This window comes from Felis catus, chromosome B3 (genome assembly GCF_018350175.1).
Source record: "Felis catus isolate Fca126 chromosome B3, F.catus_Fca126_mat1.0, whole genome shotgun sequence".
Taxonomy (NCBI): Eukaryota; Metazoa; Chordata; class Mammalia; order Carnivora; family Felidae; genus Felis; species Felis catus.
In genome coordinates, this window is record NC_058373.1 from 58,550,237 (window position 1) to 58,569,730 (window position 19,494).

Sequence of the window (19,494 nt, forward strand, 5' to 3'; positions counted from 1 at the left end):
CCTCCCCCAGGTCCTTCATCGAGATCTCCAACAACTGCCTGTCCAAGGCCCAGCTGACTGAGGTGGTGGAGTCCATGTTCCGGGAGTCGGGCTTCCAGGATAAGGAGGAGCTGACGTGGGAGGATTTCCACTTCATGCTGCGGGACCATGACAGCGAGCTCCAACGCACTCAGCTCTGCGTCAGAGGTGGAGGTGGAAGTACGTGAGTATGTAAGAAATGGTAGGGGGCACCTGGGTGGCTCAGTCAGTTGACTTTCACTCAGGTTATGATCTCACAGTTCGTGAGTTCAGGCCCCACGTCTGGCTTTGTGCTGACAGCTCAGAGCCTGGAGCCTGCTTTGGATTCTGCGTCTCCCTCTCTCTCTACTCCTCCCCATTCATTCTCTCTCTCTCTCTCTCAAAATAAATAAACATTAAAAAATTAAAAAAAAAAAAAAAAAGAAATGGTAGGAGTCAGGGAGGGACGTGTCTTCAAAATGAGAGCTACTGGTGGATAGGAGTCAGGTTTTATTTCTCTTCAAGTCTTTTGTGCCTAGTATAGAGCCAGGCACGTGTAGTCAAGGGTGTCACATACATGTGCACTGCACAAACATGCCTATTGAGAGGTCAAGGGTGGTCTGAAATCCAGCCTACATGCCACTTACTCAGCTCATGCACATTGGTCTGGGGTGTAGCTAGTCAGAGGAAGAGGCGTTATTTTCTTTATACAAAGGATGCAGGATTGCATCTGCCTGCAGTTTTCTAATTATACCAAGTTACCCCCTTGTTTGCAATGGGTGCCCATTGTGGGCAGTGAGGGGAACAAGGCTGGAACAAGAGATGACAACATGGCAAAGTCACTGGCAATTGCTGTGGCAGCCTTCCCGGAGAAGAGAGGGGGGCAGTCTACCATTCTTCTACCCTTGTGGGGAAGCCTGTCCAGACTCTTGTTCTTCTCTCCAGGTGTTGGAGACATCTTTAAACCAAACATCAGCTGTCGAGTCTCATTCATCACTCGGACTCCTGGGGAACGGTGAGCAGGAATGGGGGCATTGGCAGGTCCCCTTGTCCAGGTCCCCTGAAGAGAAATGAAGGAAGTAGGGCTGGCTGAATCAGTTCCTGGGACCAGATATTTTTCCTCTGAAAGTAGCTCTTAGTACATAATTGATCCTGGCCCAAATTCCAGCTGCTTCCCTCATGCCATGTGGCTCAGGATCCTAGCTGTCTCCCTGACACTTCAAGACAGAATCCTTCTGTAAGACAGATGACCGCATCATATTCATTCTGCCTTGCCTCTCCTACCTGGCATCTCTCTGACCAGATTTATGGGCAGGTTCTGTGGGCAGGGGTGGGTTCCAGGATTCATCCCCATCCTCTGAAGTTCTGACCCGGTGATTCTTCTCCTGGCTGCAAAGACAAGGGGAGAATGAGCCCATTTTTCCTTTCTCAGATCCTGCTCTCAGGAACTAGGGCTCCCTGCCTCAGAAGCCCCAGAGCTGGGAGGTCCGGTGCTGAAGAAGAGGTTTGGCAAAAAGTAAGTACTTTCTAGACCCCCAGGCCCAAGGAAACATGGGGAGAAGTCTCAGAGTCTCTGGGCCCTGCCCACCCTTCCTGGACACACAAGGGACCATCCTGTGTCTCGTTCTATGTGTCTCTGACCTGACTGGTGAGCCATAGAGTCAAATAATTCTTCAACATCTTCCAACCTCTGCACCCTAACCTTCAGGAAAGGGGCCTGGCACTCAGATGCAATACCAAGATGGCAGTAAGGGCTCTCCTGGCTCCTGCCTGCTTTGGGCACATCAGTGAGGCCCGTTCAGGGAGCACCCAGAGGGAAGGACAGAACACACAGGAGGAAGATGAGGTGGAGTAGGGGGAAGACAGAAGAGCGGGTGGATGGAGCAAATAAAGATGAGCGCTGAAAGTTGGGGGCGGGTAGGAGTCTACTCCCCAAATGCTGTTTCCTTCATCTGTTCTGGCCCATCCTGACCCCTGCCAGGTTATCATGTCTCCTTCATGGGGTGGCATTTAGGGGAGGTCGGGGTGCCCTGGTCTCACGGCCAGCTGCCTCCCGTCGCTGCAGGACAGTGGTGCCCCCTCCCCGGCTGTACACGGAGGCACTGAAGGAGAAGATGCAGCGGGGCCCCCTGGCCCAGAAGCTGCGACAGTACAAGCGCTTTGTGGAGAACTACCTGCGGCACATCATGTGCGTGGCGGTCTTCTCTGCCATCTGTGCTGGCCTGTTTGCAGAGCGTGCCTATTGTAAGAGTTACAGCTTGTGGGCGGTGGGAAGGGGCGTGTAGAGCCTTCTGGCTGCTCTTCCCACTGGAGCCCAGGCGTTCTGACCCAGGCCAGGGACCCCAGCCTCTGTGCCATGCTGATCCACCCACACCCCCTCTCCAGATTATGCCTTTGCCTCACCACCCTCGGGCATCGCACAGACCACCTTTGTGGGCATCATCCTGTCCCGGGGCACGGCCGCCAGCATCTCCTTCATGTTCTCCTACATCCTGCTCACCATGTGCCGCAACCTCATCACCTTCCTGCGTGAGACCTTCCTCAACCGCTACATACCCTTCGACGCCGCCGTGGACTTCCATCGCTGGATCGCCATGGCTGCCGTTGTCCTGGCCAGTCAGTGGCTCCTGGGAATCCTCCCCATTGTTGCATTCCCCTGGGTCTAGCTGTGGGGGGGAAGAGTGAGGAGATTGGAGCTACATAGACTCCCGTCTCTCCTCCCTGTGCCTCCTCTGTTCCTCAGGGTGGGAGGTAGAGTCGGCCCTGGGTGGCATCTCTAACAGAGTCTCTTTCAGTTTTGCACAGTGCTGGCCATGCAGTCAATGTCTTCATCTTCTCAGTCAGCCCCCTCAGCCTGCTGGCCTGTGTCTTTCCCAACGTCTTTGTGAATGATGGGTCAGTTCTGGGGAGGGTTCCCCCATGGGACATTTGGGGCAGGCCAAAGGGTATAATGGAAAAGACGTAGATGGCCCTCGATACTCTACTCTCACTGAATGAGAGTGAAGAGCCTGCTGGGGATGCTGAGAGGTGACTTCCTTGCCCTGGAAGGAAGTGGCCATGATTAGCCAGGCAAGATGTTTGGGAGATGAATTAGAGACTGTTTCCCACATGTACCTAACACAGAACTTGGAATCTTAGCCTACCATTCATTCACTGGGCAAACATTCATGGAGTACATCATACATGACCATCCAGGTGCCAGAGAATAGACATGCTAGATTCATGCAGTCATTCAGCAAATACTTGTTGAGTATTTACTACAAGCCTAGCATTGTTTGAGCATAGGGATTAGAACAATGAGCAGAACCACACCCTTGCCCTCATGGAGCTTACAGAATGTGAACCGAGCACCCAAGGAAGCAAATAGCAGTAAGAGAGTTCAAGATAATGCAGAAGGAAGAATTGCCAAGAAAGCAGAGGGTGGAACTGTGGGTGGCTGGGTGCCATGTTCCTTGGATGGATCCCTGGCCATCTGAGTGGAGGCCCAGTAACCTCAGCAGTCAGGGCCAGCAGAAGCAGAATCACATTGTGACAGTGGGGAAGCCAATCCTGCCCCAGCTAGAAGCTCATATACCTTTGCCCTACAGGTCCCAGCTTCCCCAAAAGTTCTACTGGTGGTTCTTCGAGACAGTCCCAGGTAGGGAGTAGGGGTGTATGTGGGGCCTGGGGGTTCTATCTGAGGACCTCTGTTTGTCTTCATCCTCCCATGAATACATACTTGTCTAGTGGTCGTGGTTCCCTTTCTAGTCTCCAGGACAAGCCTCAGCTGCAGCCCCGGCAGACAAGCTGTTCTGGGGGCCAGGGAGATCAGAGAAGGAGGGTAGACTGGGGGATCGCTGTCATATTCTCAGCCCATGCTGAGGTCCCAAAAGTATTCTCTGACCCTGTCCCCGCTGCCCCCAGGCATGACAGGGGTGCTCCTGCTCGTGGTCCTGGCCATCATGTATGTGTTCGCCTCCCACCACTTCCGGCGCCGTAGCTTCCGGGGCTTCTGGCTGACCCACCACCTCTACATCCTGCTCTATGTGTTGGTGAGGGATTCTCTGGGCAGGGCCAGTCCACGGGGGCAGGGATGAGCACTCATAATGGGGGTAGGGAGCAGGCTTAATTGGACCTGAGAGCAGAGACCCCAGCCTCTGAAGTCTATGGTGGCTTTATCTACCCAGCCCAGGCCCAGGGTCCGGGCAAGAAGTGTCTGGGCAAGGGAGGGTGCAGGGAGGGGCCCGGCTGGGCCTGAGCTGTACTAACTGGCCACGTCTCCAGCTCATCATCCACGGCAGCTTCGGCCTGATCCAGCTGCCCCGTTTCCACATCTACTTCCTGGTCCCAGCACTAATCTATGGGGGGGACAAGCTGGTGAGCCTGAGCCGGAAGAAGGTGGAGATCAGCGTGGTGAAGGCGGAGCTGCTGCCTTCAGGTACCAGGCCCAACATGACCCCAGGTGGGGGGCATTGGAAGTCGACTCATGGGACATGTGGAGATAGCTCCACAGGCCTCCAGACCCCCATCAGGCCTTTTAATAATCTGTCGGGGACCCTTGCAGCTTTCCTGATACAAATGGAGCCCAGAAAGGGCTGTGTTGCCCCCAGGAGGACTTGCAAACAATGAGAAGTGACCATGAGAAGAGGCAGCTGAAAGGCATTTAAGGACAACACAGACCCCCTTGTGTGTGGTCTGGGTGCTCCCCAGGGAACCATCTATACCCCTCCCACCCCCTCCTCCTAGAATAACCCCCCTTCAGAGATGGGCAATTGGCCCAGATTTCAAGAGTCTATTATTTTTTAGTTGTTTTTTGTTTTTTGTGGTTTTTTTTAGAGTTTATTTATTTAGAGAGAGAGAAAGCATGAGCAGGGGAGGGGCAGAGAGAAAGGGAGAGAGAGAGAATCCCAAGCAGGCTCCTCACTGACAGTGCAGGGCTTGAACCCACGAACCACGAGATCATGACATAAACTGAAACCAAGAGTCAGACACCTAACCAACTGAGCTATCCAGTTGCCCCTGAGAGTCAATTTTTGAGAGTTTATGTTGGCTAAAGTGAGGATTCACACCACTGTAGAGGCTGGCAGAAGATGGTTTTAGGTGTTGTGGGACCATCTAATCTTCAGGATTAACATAGTAAGAAAATTAATCTCATTTCAACTTTATGTCCATTGAGATTACTTAAGGACAAAAACCTCAGCATGTTATTAGTATGCTTTTTGCACTTTCCAGTACTTGCAAATCAACTTTTTTTTTTTTAAACGAAGAAAGAACAGGCCTGAGGCTCAGCTGTGGTCTGGCACACCACACAGTATCCAGCTAAAATTTGATAAAATACGGTGCCTTCTATTTACAATACATGATACTGGTTTTCCACCTGTCTGAGTGATCTGAAGTTTGTCAAGGTAAATCATATTGAAAAATTAAGTCAATATGAAGAAAAACATTAGATAAACAGTAGTGCAGAGATGCACAGAAATGGCCTATCCAAAGGTAATTCTCAAATGGTGGAGGTTTGGTAAACTGTGAGATGGTCCCTGGGGAAATAGGTCCTCTGACCTGTAGGCTGATATTCAGGATAGTAGCATAGGGGCCTGGATGTTTCACGGGAATAAGGAGTGGAGAGGAGAGTAGCTGGAACAAGTAGCAGAGAAATCTAATTCTTGGGTTACCCAGGAAAGAGAGAAGGGGACCCTCTGACTCCTACCTCCAGGAGCTCCACTTGTTCAGACCATATGTGTAGAGTAGACAAGGTATCTGGGGTATCTGCCAGTCCTCGGGTACTGGAAGCAAGCCTTCTGATCCCTGCCCTTGCCTGCCCATGACTCCCAGGAGTGACTCACCTGCAATTCCAACGGCCCCAAGGCTTTGAGTACAAGTCAGGACAGTGGGTGCGGATTGCCTGTCTGACTCTGGGGACCAACGAGTACCACCCATTTACACTGACTTCTGCGCCCCATGAGGACACGCTCAGCCTTCACATCCGGGCAGCAGGGCCCTGGACCACTCGCCTCAGGGAGATCTACTCACCTCCAATGGGCGACGGCTGTTCCAGATACCCAAAGGTGCCTGCCACCAGGAACCACTCTTTGGTCTCCAGCATTGGCAAAGGGTCCCCACTCTCCCCTACCCTGAGACTAGAAGCTCCAGCCAGCACAAGGCCAGGCTGGGGTGCCTGAGAAGAGGCTCTGTGGTTCCTGTAGCCCTCTTCTCCCTGTCCTATACCCATTTCTAACCTCAGATCTGGGGCCAGACCAAGCTCATCTCTTCTCCCTCTTTGGTTGGCAGCTGTACCTCGATGGGCCATTTGGAGAGGGCCACCAGGAGTGGCATAAATTTGAGGTGTCCGTGCTGGTGGGAGGGGGCATTGGGGTCACCCCCTTTGCCTCAATCCTCAAAGACCTGGTCTTCAAGTCATCGTTGGGCAGCCAAATGCTCTGTAAAAAGGTGAGTGTCTCTCTCCCATTCTTAGAAGGAATGGGACAGACTGCCTGATTGTGTCCCCACATCACAGCAGAGTAATATGAGTAAAAGCCCCTGGCCCCTAGGCACTGAGTCTGCAGGGGCTATTCATACACATGCCCACATGCCCAACATTTGAGGGAGGGTAGGACGTATAGACAGAAGGACCTCTGCTGGGGTCTGCTGGTTAAAAGACTTAGATCAGGCTTGTGGGGCTGCCAGAGATTTGGAGTCTGTGGGTGGTCTGAGGCTTTCCAGCCTCTCAGGTGAAGGCATCTGGGGTGGATGAAACTTGAGCTGAGCTGAGTCTTGAGCTCCAGCAATGTGTCCCCAGATCTACTTCATCTGGGTGACACGGACCCAGCGGCAGTTTGAGTGGCTGGCTGACATCATCCGGGAGGTGGAAGAGAATGACTGCCAGGACCTGGTGTCCGTGCACATCTACATCACCCAGCTGGCTGAGAAGTTTGACCTCAGGACCACCATGCTGGTATGTCAGGGCCGGTCAGGCAGGGTAGGTATGTGGGCCACCATCTAGACTAAGAGCTGACCCTGGCTCTGTCTGACTGTGACATTCCTCCTCTACTCCCTCTCCCAGTACATCTGTGAGCGACACTTCCAGAAGGTGCTGAACCGGAGTCTGTTCACAGGCCTGCGTTCCATCACGCACTTTGGCCGCCCCCCCTTCGAGCTCTTCTTCAAATCCCTGCAGGAGGTCCACCCACAGGTCAGCCCCACCCCCACCTGTCCTGAAACCCTGGCCTTCCCCTGCCAGGATATCCTGGACCTTAAGCACCCTACAGCTATAATCTGAGTGGAGAACCATCCCATGCTAGCTCCAGGATGGGGTCAGGTGTTGGAGGAAGGCCTCAAACCCTCCCTACCCCCGACTGCCCCTAGCTCAAGCCTCCTCCTCAGAGCCAGAGGTCAATGCTTTAGTCGTTCCAGCAGGCTTGAGAAGCAGCTTCCTCCCAAGGGGTGATAACCTTAAGCCTGCAGGCCTCTCCTCTATGCAATCACTCCCTGCAACACACTTGACAGGTACGGAAGATTGGAGTGTTCAGCTGTGGCCCTCCAGGAATGACCAAGAATGTAGAGAAGGCCTGTCAGCTCATCAACAGGCAGGACCAGGCCCACTTCATGCATCACTATGAGAACTTCTGAGAACCTCTTAGAACTTCCTGGTTCCTGTTTCCCCCTCTGTGGACCAGCCCTGCCAGCAGTTTCTCTGTTAGAATCCACTTCGGGCCTCAGCTAGAAAGCTGGAAGAGTTCCTCCCCCATATCCCCACCTGTCCTATTCTTTGACAAGGTAGAGAAGACCCCTCCAGCTCAAGCAACAGCAGGTTATGGCAAACAAAGGAGAGTAGGGACAGCCTCTGCCCTGTGACATCTGTAGAGGTGAAGAGATACAATAGCATTTGCCTCTGATAGGTCCCATGTCCCTCTTTTCCTTGCACAAAATCAATGTACTGCTTTGGTATTTTCTTGGCTTAGGCATTTGAGGGATGATGGAGTGGGGATAACTAAGGTGAAGAGAGGGCTAAGTGAAAATTTCCTCAGAGCCCAGTTCATAGAAGCCACGATGCTTAGAATCTGGATGATCAAACTGTCTCTATTCAGTCTCTGGGGTCTTGCTCCTCCAGTTCCACCCCCGACCCCTTCTTGCTCCTAAAGGGTCAGGAACACTGAATAATAACCAGGGAACAAAGATGCCTCCCTAGTCCTGATGTTCCTGCTGTCAACCAGCAATGCCTGCTGCTATGACTTTTCCATGGCCCTTCTCTGAGCCTGTGGAGCAGCACCTGGGCTCTGAGACCAAGGGAATCCAACCTGTCTGCCAGACATCCAAAGCTCCCACCCAGTTCCCCACTTCCACAAGAGTGGGGTGACCAGCTGTCATGGTTTGCCCAGGACTCTCCCAGTGATAGCCTCTTGTCACAGGAAAGCCCTCAATCCCAGGTAAATCAGACAAAGCTGGTCACCTTACATAGGAGGCAACCTGGGATGTCACCTCCATACTAGGCTCTATAAGACACTTCCTTTTCCTTCTGTAACTGTTTCCTAAAAAGCTGAGCTTTAATTATTTTTTAAAATTTAAGTATAATTTTCAGGGGTGCCTGGGTGGCTCAGTCGGTTAAGCATCTGACTTCAGCGCAGGTTATGATCTCACAGTCCGTGAGTTCGAGCCCTGCATGGGGCTCTGTGCTGACAGCTCAGAGCCTGGAGCCTGTTTTGGATTCTGTGTCTCCCTCTCTCCCTGCCCCTCCCCTGCTCATGCTCTGTCTCTCTCTGTCTCAAAAATAAATAAAAACATTTTAAAAACTTAAAATAAAATAAAATAAAATTTAAGTATAATTTTCATATGGCAAGGTGTATAAATCTTCAAGTTATATGTACATGTGTTAACACTAACCAAGTCAAGATAGAGAACATTTCAACCACCTCAGAAACTTCCTTTGTACCCCTTCCAGTCAGTCTCCCCCAACCAGCAGAAGCAATCACTGGTGTGATTTCTGTTACTCCAGATTAGTTTTGGTCATACTGAAGGTACCCTTTGGAAACTGGCTTCTTTCAGCACAATGTCATTGTGATTTGTCCATGTTGTTGTATATATCAGTAGTTTATTCATTTTTATTGCTGAGTTGTATTTCACTGTAGAGATGTCCCAGATGTTTATCCATTCTCCTATTGATGCACATTGGGTTGTTTCTAGTTTTTGATAATTCTGAATAAATCTTCAATGAACATTCTTGCACTTGTCTTTGTTCATGCACTTTGTAATGCCCTCATTCCTTTTGGGTATATATCTGGACATAATGTACTCATTCTTCTTGGGTATATATTTAGGGTGGAATTGCTGAATCACAGAGTTCTCTAGCCAATAAGACCTGTGGCAGGGAGAGTTTCTGCCCATCTCCACATCCCTGCCCCAGGCTCATCTTCTCATTGGTCCTACCCAACCTCTTCTGACAAGCCAAATGCCTTTGGCTCCCAACCCTCTATATTGAAGGAATCTCTGACAGAACTGGAAGAATGCTGGATCAGAGACCCGGATTCTGGTCCCAACTTTACTCTTAAGTAGTTACAGAGGAAAATCCCTTAACTTCTCTGAGGCTACTTCCTCATGTATACCACCCTCTATATGGGTATTAGGAAGTCAGATAGCAATAATAGCCCAGAAAGTGATACAGATGAGAAAATGTATGTGTTGTGTGCCAGTCTCAGCCTACTGATAATCAGTGCTGTAGCTGGACCAGCCCTTGTGGGTTTTTCTTATGATTGTAAGACACCCTCAGCAATCCATCAGGAGACTTTGAAAGATATGAGATTTATTACTTATAAGTGGTGGAAATTATATGGTGTAACTGGGGCCACACAATGAGGTCATGGCTCAGGCTTAGGCTTCTGCTTCTACTGAGGTAGAGGATGGGTGCTTAGGGTTTTGCAGGCTCACTCTTTATTGGTGAGTTTAAAATATAAGAGTGGAGAGGGTGCCTGCCTGGCTAGGTTGGTGGGTGGAGCATGTGACCCTTGATCTCAGGGTTGTGAGTTTGAGACCCATGTTAGGTATAGAGATTACTTACAAATAAAATATTTAAAAAAAACATAAGAGTGGGAATTGAGAATACAGGAAGACAGGAAACAAGCAGCTCAAATGGTTAGTTACCAAACAAAATCAACCAAGATTTCTAAAGCCATGGAGCCTAGAGTGGTGAGGGGATGGGGTGCAGTGCAGCCTGGCTCTTTATCTAGTCATGTGGCTGGCAATGTGTTTATTCCAGATAGCCATTTTTAAGTAAGTGCCTCTTTTTTCCCCCTTATTTATTGAGAAATAATTAGCACATATTACTGTATAAGTTTAAGGAGTATAGCATAATGGTTTGATTTACATATATTGTGAAGCAATTACCACAATAGCTTCAGCCTAACATTCAGCACTTCGTATAACTATGATAAAAAGAAAAGAAGAAAAGAAAAAATAATTTTTTTTTCTCCTGGTGATGCGAACTCTTAGGATTTACTCTCTTCACATCTTTCCTATAGACCATTCATCAGTGTTAGCTACAGTCATGTTGTACCTTATATCCCTAGTACTGACTCATCTTATAACTGGAAGTTTGTACCTTTTGACCACCTTTCTCCAATTCTCCCTCCCCACCCCCACCTCTTTTAATCACATGTCTGATCTCTTTTTCTATGAGTTTGCTTTTTTTGGTATTCCATACGTAGGTGAGATCATACAGTACTTTTCTTTCTCTGTGTGACTTATTTCACTTGGCATAATGCCTTCAAGATCCATTCATGTTATTATCACAAATGGTAGGATTTCCTCATTTTTTATGACTGCATAATATTATATATAGATATACATACATTATATATATATACACATAGCACAACTTCTTTATCCACTTATCCATTGATAGACACTTGTGTTGTTTTTATGTCTTGGCTAATGTAAATAATGCTTCTATGAACATGAAAGTGCAGATGCTATATATATATATATATATTTAATTTTTTTAACATTTATTTATTTATTTATTTTGTGAGATAGAGCACAAGCCAGGGAGGGGCAGAGAGAGACACAGAATCCCAAGCAGGCTCCAGGCTTGGAGCTGCCAGCACAGAGTCTAACATGGGGCTCGAACCCACAAACTGTGAGATCATGACCTGAGCCGAAGTCGGATGCTTAACCCACTGAGCCACCCAGGCACCCAACAGATACCTTTTCATGTTAGTGTTTTTGTTTCCTTTAGATATATTCCCAGAAGTGGAATAGCTGGATCATATGGTAGTTCTGTGTTTAATTTTTTGAGGATCTTCCATACTGTTTTCCACAGTGGCCGCTCCAAATTACAATCCCACCAACGGTGCACAAGGGCTCCCTTTCTCCACAGTCATGCCAGCATTTACTATCTCTTATCTTTTTGATGATGGTCATTCTAACAGGCGTGAGGTTTTAGTTTGCTTTTCCTTAATGACTAGTGATATTGAGCAGCTTTTCATGTACCTATTGATCTTCTGTAGGTCTTCTTTGGTCCTTTGACCATTTTTTAATGCCTGAGCAATCAAAAGTTAAGTCAGGAACTTGCATTAAAAAGAAAAAAAAGAAAAGGAAGAAAGGAGGAAGGAAGGAAGGAAGGAAGGTGGGAGGGAAGGAAGGAAAGTAGATCAGGGATTGCACTATAATATGAGAAAATATATTTGCAATAGGTGGTAATAATTAATCTACCTATTTATTTTTTATTTTTTTAATGTTTATTTATTTTTGAGACAGAGAGAGACAGAGCATGAGCAGGGAAGGGGCCGAGAGAGAGGGAGACACAGAATGTGAAGCAGGCTCCAGGCTCCGAGCTGTCAGCACAGAGCCTGATGCAGGGCTCGAACTCAAGAACTGTGAGATCATGACCTGAGCTGAAGTCGGATGCTTAACCGGCTAAGCCACCCAGGCGCCCCTAATCTACCTATTTATTAACAGCATCATGCTTACTGGGACTCCAGCCCTCCTGCTCCTCACCAGGTGCACAACCAGTTATTAATCCTAAACTCTAGTCCCTTAAGTCTCGACCTTAGCTTATTCCAAAATCCGGCCCATCGGTGCCTGACTTATTCCTTTTTAAAGACTGCTCAAAGTATTTATCTGCCTCATCTTAACTCACCTCTCCTTTCCAAACTAGAGAATGTTGTTGATGTGGCTGTCATGATTATCCATAACGCTCTCTATTCAGTCCTACCCTACCTGCCATGCTAGGGTCTGAGGATCTCCTGAAGACTCCATGATCACTCTTGCCCAGACACCAGACCATGCCAAATACATGTCCAGCTGGACAGAGGGATGTGCCTTCATGATCTTGAATAGCCTCAGGTGACACAGCCTGACTCCGGGCTCCAGCCAGGTTCTAGATATTAACCCTATGCATAGATTCATGTGATTTGGCTACTCACCTTGCCCAGATTCCCAGAAAGCCATTTGTTGCTGGGATAAGCGTAGGGGCTCCTGGGATAGATAAGCCAGGAATAGGCAGCCACCAGACAATGTGCCTTTGGGTTGAGAAAAATGAGGTCACTGACTACATAAGTGGGTGTAGGGGAGAGGATAGACTCTGGAAAGTTGTGTAAATGAGAGAGACCACAAAAATGTCTCAGAAAAAGAGGACTGGGGAAAGGTGACTTAGAGGAAATTTGTGGAAACATTAGCACTAACAGTGTGAAACAGAACAAACCTTCTCTATGTCAGGTCACAGATGTTGATCTCAGGCTGTGGGACAAAGCCCAACCCAGATTCTGCCTTGAAGGGAGAGAGGTGAGGATGAAAATGGAACAGGGATAGAGAAGGAATCAGGTAGGTTGGATGGCAATGGGATTGGGGATGGAGAAGATGAGGGTGAGGATGAGATTGGATGGAAGAGATTTGGGGTCAGGTGGGAAGGGAGTGGACAACATGAGGAGGCGGTGAGGCTGAGCTCTGTAGGAAAGGAATGAAGGCTAGCTCTTTGCCTCTTTTGCCAACTTTCCAGACTGAGCTTCTGCCCCAATTGAGAGAGGAGAAAGTTGACAAGATGTGGAAAACTTCCTACTCATTTGCTAAGGATTTTCAAGTAAGTGGAGCCAACCTAGCAAAGTAGTTAAAAGTAAGGGCTCTTGAGTCAAATTGGGTTTAAGACCCAGCTGGGTGACCTTGAGGGGTGCCTGAGTGGCTCAGTCATTTATTTATTTATTTATTTATTTATTTATTTATTTATTTATTTATTTATTTTTAATTTTTTTTTCAACGTTTATTTATTTTTGGGACAGAGGGAGACAGAGCATGAACGGGGGAGGGGCAGAGAGAGAGGGAGACACAGAATGGAAACAGGCTCCAGGCTCTGAGCCATCAGCCCAGAGCCTGACGCGGGGCTCGAACTCACAGACCGCAAGATCGTGACCTGGCTGAAGTCGGACGCTTAACCAACTGCGCCACCCAGGCACCCCGTGGCTCGTTCATTTAAATGTCTGACTTTTGGTTTCAGCTCAGGTCATGATCTCACGGTTTGTGGGTTTGAGCCCTGCACTGGGTTCTGCACTGACAGCATGGAGCTGCTTGGGATTCTCTCTCCTATTCTCTTTGCCTGTCCCCTGCTAGTACACACGCATGCGTTCTCTCTCTCTCTCTCTCTCTCTCTCTCTCTCTCTCAAAATAAAAACATAAAAAAAAAAAAAAAGACCCAGATGGGTGACCTTAAACAAACAAAGGAAACTTTCAGTGCCTCATTTTGTAGGTTACACGTGTTCAGGCAAAAATAATGTGTGGAAAGCCCTTAACTGTGCCTGACACCTAGTAATATTGCTCCAATTATTACTTTAATTAAGAGAAGTTGAGGATCCAGAAGGCAGAGCTCCATATTTGAGGAGTTTGAGTGTTTAGGTCTTGAGTGATGTCAAGTACCTTGTTTGTAGTCCAAGCCTTTCCTGTGTGACTGCTCCCCCAACTTTGTATCTCCCTAAGAACAGAGAGGAGGAGGCTTGCCCTACCCTCTAGGGATACCAAGCCCCCAGATCGTCTGGAAGTCACCCCATCCTGGCCTTGTCTGAAATGGAACGTGACAAAGTGAGCTGACTACTTCCTTGCTGCCCAGTCTTCAGAATTCTATAAAGGGTGTGAGAATCTCTGCAGCAAGTTTCACGGGAATTCTCCGCCCTGGAAAATGACCTCAGATAAACTGTAACATGAAGGCACTCCCTTTTCTGAGAGTGAGAGATTGACAGTGAGAGTCTAGGAGAGACTGCCCAAAACATTAGATGCTGGAATCAGACCTGGGTTCTATTTCCAGCTGTCCTACTAAAACCACTGTGTGACCTTAGGGAAGTTACTGAGTTCTCTGGGCCTCAGTTTCTTCACCAAGTAAATAAAGGGATTAGGCTAAGACCCCTTCTAGACCTAAAATTTCACTATTCCCTTCTACACTCCTCATCCCAAGTGAATGGAAGCCCCTTATTAGGAAAAAGACTTCCTTGGCCTGTCATCCAAAGTTCAATTGGCTAGGGAAAGGGAACTGACTTTTAAGGGTTTATATGTGTTAGATCCTATGTCACATTTACATAAATTTCTTCATTTAATCCTTATAATAGCTTTTTGGACGAGATATTATTGCCCCCATTGTACAGAGGAGGTACCTGAGGCCAGAGAACAAATTGTCCACAGGTATCCAGTAACAGGCAATAACAGGATTTGAACCCAGGTCCCACGAAATCTAGGAATCTTTGCTCTGGCCACCCTGGTGCCTCTAAATGTCTAAAACCTCTAAATGTCTAAATGTCTAAAACCACCCTGGTGCCTTTAAATGTCTAAATTGCCTTTGATCGCAATCAAGAAGCGATCAAACTATAGCATGGTGCTGTCTATAGTTAATGATACCATATTACATATTTGAAACTTGCTGAGAGTGGATCTTAAAAGTAGTCATCACAAGAAAAAAAATTGTATGAACTATGTATGGTGATGGATGTTAACTACATTAGCTGTGGTGATCATTTCAGAATATACACCATATCAAATCATTAGGTTGCACACCTGAATCTAACATACTACTATATGTTATATGTCAATTGTAACTCAATAAAAAAGGGGCAATCAACATTTTTATAATTTGTGTCTCATCATTAATTGTTCAAAAGGTATTCATTGAGCAACTGCTGCGAGCACAGAGCATATTAGATCACACAGGGACTAAAAGGAATTCAAGACACACTCCTAGCCCCCCAGGAGTGGAAAATCAGCCCAGCTCTTAGGAGGAAGAGCAATACCTCTTGCAAGCACAGTACTTGTGCAATGTCCCTCTTTTCTGTTATGCTGTAAGCAACCAGAGGGTAAGACCTGTGCCTTTGCTGTTCGCTGTCATTTCCTCACTGCCTAGCACAGTGCTGGGCACAGAGCAGATTCTCAGAGGGTATTTATTTGGTGAATAAATAACATTGCACAATAAGTGACTGATTAAATGCCCAGATGAGTGGGAGAGCTGTGAGGGCTGGGGGAGTTCAGAAAAGGTCTCTGGAGGAGGCAGACTGTGAGCTGAACTTTGAAGGATAGAAAAGGTCAATTGTACAAACTCATCTCTGGGCCGGAGTCCACTTCTACTGGTCCAGTCTTGAGCTGTTTCCCCTCCACAGCCAGGGCTTCCTCAGAAGAAGAGAACATCTCTGAATTTCTATTCCCTTTGGATCTGCTGACACCAGTGTGGTATGGCCACTTTGTCAGTGTCAGTGACTTCTGAAAAAGGGTTGTCATCTTATGGGAAACAAGAGTCTCACCTGGTCTGGGTTCAGGAGAGGCTGACATCTTTGGAAGGCACAGACTTTGGGGGATAAGCTGGAGAGGCCCCCAGATGGGACAGAAGGCAGTTAGGGCCGAGTTTTCTGGGAGACAGGAATACCAATACCTGGAGTGGTGGAAGTAACAGATAGGCAAACAAAGTAAAGGAACTGCCCTCCAAGTCAGGCCCAGGGCTGGGTTCCCTATGCTCTCTTCATTTAATTTTCTCTGCCACCCTGTGAGGCAGCCATAGCACCCGACCGCAAGAGAATAGTTAATTAAGTAAGCTACAGAACCAAACAGAATATTACGTAACCATTTACAATGAAGTTTTTTAGATGAATAATCTCATACTCAGGATATTTGGAAAATTATCTCCAGAGTCCTTAGTCTTTTGTCTAATTGTTCAAAAATACAAAATATTTCTAATAAGATGAAAAGAGAAACATTAAAAATGGATTCCAGTACAAACAAAAGTCTTTTTGGAAAACTGTAATTACAAAGATTTGTAAGCATATAAAAATGGTTAAGATTTATTACTAAGTGAAAATAAATCATATCTGTGTTTTGATGGTGACTATGAAAATATTTATTTATAAATTGTTATCAGTGCTGTTCTCTGGGGGTGGAGTACAACTGAGAATGACTTTCATTTTCTATTTACATATTTCTGTGTTTTTTTAAATACGAAATATGTATTATTTTCATAATCACAAAAATAGAGGTATTTTAGAATTATAACTGCATATAAGCAAGGACTGGCAGCACAGAAAAATTCAAAGCTGATGTGTTACAGTGACGACTGTTGTCAAGTCAAAATTTGTATTAGAGCTGATTGTGCCAAAAGAAAATTTTTTTCAAAATCAGGGTTTCTGTTTTAACCCATTAAGTGTGTGTTAGTCTTTTTGTGCCGCAATAGAAAACTATAACATCCTCTAACACATCATCCTGTTTATTTCACTTTCTATAACGTCTCAATCTGCAAGGGTCATACTTATCATCTCTTTCCTTCCAGTCACCACCTTCAATTAAACGTCAGCTCCATATCTGTCTTAGCCACTTCTATGAAAGGACTGACATAGACTAAATGCTTGGAAAATTGAAGAAAAAAAAAAAAATCAGTGTTTCACCACCAAAAAAGAAAAGGTGGTTAAAAGGAAACTAAGAAGGAAAAAACAGTGGGATAAACGCTGAAGAATTACAACTATCCAATTGATTAGCATTTATTCTGAAAGAAAGAAAAGAGGAAAATATTTTTGCTCCCGAAGGGAGCATATGGGTGATCCTTGAAAATCGCTTTAATATCCTTCAGCATAGAAATCCTACTTCTAAAAATCCTACAGAAATATTTTATGTATTTATACAGAAGGATATATGTACCATAAAATTCACTGTATTTATAAGGGCAACATATTGTAGAAACTTACCCACCTACAGGATAATGATAAAAGATACATGATGATATATGGTACATCCATACAATGGAATAATATTAGCATTAAAAAGAATGAATATGGTCTGCATGTACTGTCACAGAAATACATGTAACCAGGATATGATCCCATTTTTGTACAATTACATCTATGTAGATATAAATACATAGATAGAATGTATGTCCAGTGTTTGGGGTATATCTGTGAGAACACACACCAAATTATTCACAATATAGGGTTCTATGAAAATGGGGATTGAGGTAAGGTAGGGACATTTTGTTTTTCAGCTGAGTTAAATCTCCATTATAGAGGAGAGCAAATAATCAGCAATGCCAAGAATACTAGCATAGAAAGCCTAAATAGAGCCAAATTAAACAATGAGTTGATCATAATGCAAACCACCCCTGCGCCCCCCCACTAGTAGCTAAACAGAGACAATAACAAGGTACAAGGGCAACTCTGTGAACAAAAATATCACAAAGAAAATGCAGCATCACTGTGGTTGAGGGAATGGTCACTGGAGCTCAAAGCCCCATGTGCCAATTATCTCCATTCACGTTCCCTCAATACACTGAGCCTCAATTTCCTGCTGAATGAGGAAGATGAGCAAGACGAGATAATGTTTTTAAAGCTCAGAGAGCCACTCAATCCTCCATAACATTTCCCTGCATGACTACTTGCCAACTCTGTAAATTCTACGATGAGATCAGGTAGAATCTCTGCACTTGGTGCAGTACTTGGTGAATGGTTAGGGGGGTTCTGGAAAGAGGTGTTTTAAGATGCTGGAGTAAGATTTTTTTAGCCTCACTTTTCAAGCCTGGGAAGAAAAGCCTGAAAGGCTGAAAGAAAAGCCCCACAACATGAAGGAAAAGGAACTCGCAACGTAAGATAAAGATCCCAGGAGATTTTGTCACTTGAGGAGCATATTTCAAGGAATGGAAACCCTGAAAGAATTCACCAACACAGGCCACGGGCTATAGAAGTAATTGATAATGACTGTGGGGACATGAACACAGAAGTGATTTAAAACACCAAGGTCTAATTAAATGGTGCATTAGCTTTGATATCCTGAGAACGAGTAAGCAAGGGAATAGTGAGGTTCACAGGGTTTTCTAGACAACCATATGATATCAAAGGGTTAGTAAAGCTGGGGAGGAAACTTAAACTCACATTTCTCTAAAGCAAGATTAAAATATGAAATTGGTAGTAGAAAGGATAAAAATATTCCACTAAAGCTTCTTATGCTAAAAACCAGTTTAAAAAAACTAGAAAGATGAGATGATGTTCTCCTCTGACCTAATTTTCAAGGACCTAGAAAACACAAAGTCCTCCACAGAAATAGCATACAGGGAAAAGGAAGCAAATGAAGAAAGCAACCAAAGCGGGCTAGAACACACCATAATCACAGCCATAATGAGTACCCGCTGAGTTCCTCTGACAGAGGAAGGGAAGGGTCATTGATGATTCAAAAACAAAACTCACAGGGAGCCTGGGTGGCTCAGTTGGTTAAACGTCGGCCTTTGGCTCAGGGCATGATCTCACGGCTCTGGCGGTTCGAGCCCCATCGAGCTCTGTGCTGACAGCTCAGAACCTGGAGCCTGCTTCAGATGCTATGTCTCCCTCTCTCTCTGCCCCTCCCCCGGCCCCTCCTCCACTTGCGCGCGCACGCTCTCTCTCTCTCAAAAAAAAAAAAAAAAAACCACATTAAAAAAATGTATAAAATGAATTAAAAAAACATAAAATTCAGTGCAGTCAAGTCCCAAAACACGTGGCTAAGACCAAAAGTTGCCAGATGCAGATAGGCACCAAGGACTGGCCCGCTGTTGGCAGGCACTCAGCTGGTCATCAGACAAAGAAAACGATTAATTTTTTTTTTTTTTAATTTTTGGGACAGAGAGAGACAGAGCATGAACGGGGGAGGGGCAGAGAGAGAGGGAGACACAGAATCGGAAACAGGCTCCAGGCTCTGAGCCATCAGCCCAGAGCCTGACGCGGGGCTCGAACTCCCGGATCGCGAGATCGTGACCTGACTGAAGTCGGACGCCTAACCGACTGCGCCACCCAGGCGCCCCTTAAACGATTAATTTAAAAGACCAAAAAGTAGCACAAGGGTGCAGCCTCATGGCTGAAACACGCAAACAGCTGACTGCTCAGACCTAGTGGATCCACCCTACAGTCCTTGAGGCCCCTTGAATGACCCTGGGGTGTATGATGTAACAGACCATCTTGCCTAGGCCAGCCCAGGGGTCTTCTGGGGGTCAGGGGTGGGGTTGTAACTGTTTGAGATGGGTGGCCCCCTCCTTCTCCCTACTTCTGGCAACTGGCTACA

General features: G+C 46.5%; 1 protein-coding gene and 1 long non-coding RNA gene across 2 annotated transcripts in view; one reads left to right on the forward strand and one right to left on the reverse strand.

Moving 5' to 3' along the window:
- Positions 1-8,608, forward strand: part of DUOX2 (dual oxidase 2) — a 19,956-nt gene extending 11,348 nt beyond the window's left edge. The window contains exons 21-34 of the mRNA XM_023255425.2: positions 11-198; positions 943-1,012; positions 1,430-1,513; positions 2,063-2,241; positions 2,383-2,613; positions 2,793-2,892; positions 3,585-3,634; positions 3,901-4,028; positions 4,261-4,414; positions 5,809-6,041; positions 6,265-6,423; positions 6,773-6,928; positions 7,037-7,165; positions 7,480-8,608. Of these exons, the coding sequence (XP_023111193.2) occupies positions 11-198; positions 943-1,012; positions 1,430-1,513; positions 2,063-2,241; positions 2,383-2,613; positions 2,793-2,892; positions 3,585-3,634; positions 3,901-4,028; positions 4,261-4,414; positions 5,809-6,041; positions 6,265-6,423; positions 6,773-6,928; positions 7,037-7,165; positions 7,480-7,602 (1,984 nt within the window). The 3' untranslated portion in view covers positions 7,603-8,608. The remainder of the gene's footprint in view (positions 1-10; positions 199-942; positions 1,013-1,429; positions 1,514-2,062; positions 2,242-2,382; positions 2,614-2,792; positions 2,893-3,584; positions 3,635-3,900; positions 4,029-4,260; positions 4,415-5,808; positions 6,042-6,264; positions 6,424-6,772; positions 6,929-7,036; positions 7,166-7,479) is intronic.
- Positions 491-18,707, reverse strand: LOC109500692. The gene is made up of 5 exons (XR_002158397.3): positions 18,648-18,707; positions 15,732-15,859; positions 2,554-2,663; positions 1,282-1,386; positions 491-1,057 (listed from the first exon to the last, which is right to left on the reverse strand). It is a non-coding gene; the product is annotated as an uncharacterized LOC109500692 (long non-coding RNA).
- Positions 18,708-19,494: the final 787 nt, after the last annotated feature.